We start from the raw sequence: 2,377 nt of genomic DNA, 5'->3' as shown, positions 1-2,377 counted from the left end.
GGGAGGGGGGGGGAAGAAGAGAGAGAGAGGTCTGTATTATGTATATAAGAGTATGTTTGTGGTTTGTGTAGGTAAGTGTTTGTGCTGTGTTTTTTAATGAGATTAGGGATGTGTGTATGTGTGTGTTTGTGTGTGTGCATGTGTGAGTGCGCGCGCTCATGGGTGTTTGATTGTGTGCACACATGTGCGTACGTATGCGTGTACATGCATACATCCTTTAAAAAAAGAAAATTCAATCTACGTTTTGGTACTTGATCATGCGATGGATGAGACACTAGTTTTTTCTTTTTTGCACAGAAAATCTGTTTCTCCCACAATTCAACTGTTGATTCGGAGGACAGCCTCCATGGGGATTTGGGAGAGGGTGTGCTTACGGGCATGGACTACGACTGGACAGCACGGGTCCTCTACTTGACCAGCGCTGCAGGGAATGAGGTTCGGGTCCTCCATTCGGTAAACAGTTTCACCAAGACGATTTATGACTCCAGCAACGGGGTTTTCCAGCCCAGGAGAATTTTAGTGGATCCTCACCACGGGTGTGTTTTGTTGTTGTTGTTGTTGTTGAAGTAGTTATTGTTTTTTTTGTGGTGATGGTGGTTTGTTTTTATTGTGTCTGTGTGGCCAACAGATTTAGTGGGTGGTTGGCGGGTGCTCTGGTGTGGTTTGCCTCTTCTTTCCTATAAAATATCTATCGTCCTTATCTCCCCTCCTTCTTTTTTATGTTTGTTACCCTCTTGTAACACCTCTAATCTTCTTGTGCTCATATGACCTTATACAGTTGTGAGCGCCGTAAAACCTCTACTAAAACAAACAACAGATTTAGGGGGCAATAGAGGTGGTAACAAATTCTTTGTTGCATCTACCTGCAACCCCAAGAAATGAAATCTCTCCAGGGCCACCGTATCTAAAATATGTATGGCAGTCTTGTCTCCATTTGTCCTCTGAAAAGGATGTTTTTCTTGTTATTGTGGTAATGGTGGTGTTGATGGTTTTGCTGCTGCTGCTGCTGTTGCTGTAGTTGTACTGATGGAGGTGGTTATTGGTGCTGCTGCTAATGTGTTTTGGAAGAGGATCTGTTTGCTTGTCTATTTTGGGAGTCTGTATGTGAGTGTGTTTTGGCAGCCAGTTTGTTCATGTATTTTGATAGAGGATTATCAGTATGCTGATGTGTTTTTGGAAGAGAATCTGTTTGCTAGTGTGTTTTGGGGGTCTGTATGCTAGTGTGTTTTAGAAGAGAGTCTGTGTGCTGTGATGCGGTTTGAAAGGAGATCATCAGTATGCCAGGGTGTATTGGGAGGGAAGTGACTTGTTAGTGTGTTTTGATAGAGGATCATCTCTATGCTAATGTGTTGTGGAAGAGAGTCAGTGTGCTGGTGTGTTGTGGAAGAGAGTCAGTGTGCTGGTGTGTTGTGGAAGTGAGTCTTTATGCTGGTGTGTTGTGGAAGAGAGTCTTTATGCTGGTGTGTTGTGGAAGAGGGTCAGTGTGCTGGTGTGTTGTGGAAGTGAGTCTTTATGCTGGTGTGTTGTGGAAGAGAGTCAGTGTGCTGGTGTGTTGTGGAAGAGAGTCAGTGTGCTGGTGTGTTGTGGAAGAGAGTCAGTGTGCTTGTGTGTTGTGAAAGAGAGTCAGTATGCTGATGTGTTGTGGAAGAGAGTCAGTCTGCTGGTGTGTTGTGGAAGTGAGTCAGTGTGCTGGTGTGTTTTGAAGGAGCGTCTGTATGTTTGTGTATTTTTTTTTCAAGTTGATAATAAGCAAATTTATGTGCTTATGTGTTTTGATAAAGGATTATCACTAGGCAAATGTGTTTTGGAAGAGAGTTTGTATGTTTGTGTTAAAAAAAAAAAAGTAAATCACCTGTACATTTTTGTGTCCTTTTTTCAACCCTCAGGTATCTGTTCTTCGTTGGGGCCATGTCGGCTGGCAGCTCAGATTTTGGAATTTTCCGTGCCGTGATGGACGGCTCGGACAGCAAGGTCCAGCTACTGGCCAACAGCTCTGTCGTGTCGCAGGCCACCACAATGGCCTTTGACCTCTCTGTGGAGAAGCTTTACTGGGTCACACCAGAGAAGAGGTCTATTTTTAGCATGGACATGAACGGAGATAAGAATGAAGTGAGCAAAGTGTACTCCAACTGGTTTCTGAATTCGGCTTCGGGCATCGCTGTGTATAAGGTGAGTGATAATCTATACTGTACTGCCTAGTATGTCCGTGGAAAATGGCATAATCGGGTGAAGCAACTTTAACTTAGAAAAGAATGCCCCTTGTCTTAGTCACTGAAGGATTCATGTATCTGAACGACATTTGATCCGGTACAAACTGGTGTATTCTGAGTACAGTTCAAGTTTATTGAAATGTGTTTGTTCATACTGTTGTACTGAG

At 43.5% G+C, this 2,377-nt stretch overlaps 1 protein-coding gene across 1 annotated transcript in view; it reads left to right on the top strand.

Moving 5' to 3' along the window:
• LOC101857914 (sortilin-related receptor) overlaps window positions 1–2,377 on the top strand; it is a gene marked incomplete in the record, with an annotated part of 121,665 nt that overhangs the window by 53,552 nt on the left and 65,736 nt on the right. Inside the window, 2 exon segments of the mRNA XM_013080110.2 lie at window positions 298–536; window positions 1,887–2,169. Of these exon segments, the coding sequence (XP_012935564.1) occupies window positions 298–536; window positions 1,887–2,169 (522 nt within the window).

This window comes from Aplysia californica, unplaced genomic scaffold, assembly GCF_000002075.1.
Source record: "Aplysia californica isolate F4 #8 unplaced genomic scaffold, AplCal3.0 scaffold00005, whole genome shotgun sequence".
NCBI classification, from domain to species: Eukaryota; Metazoa; Mollusca; class Gastropoda; order Aplysiida; family Aplysiidae; genus Aplysia; species Aplysia californica.
This window is presented reverse-complemented; position numbering and strand designations above follow the sequence as displayed.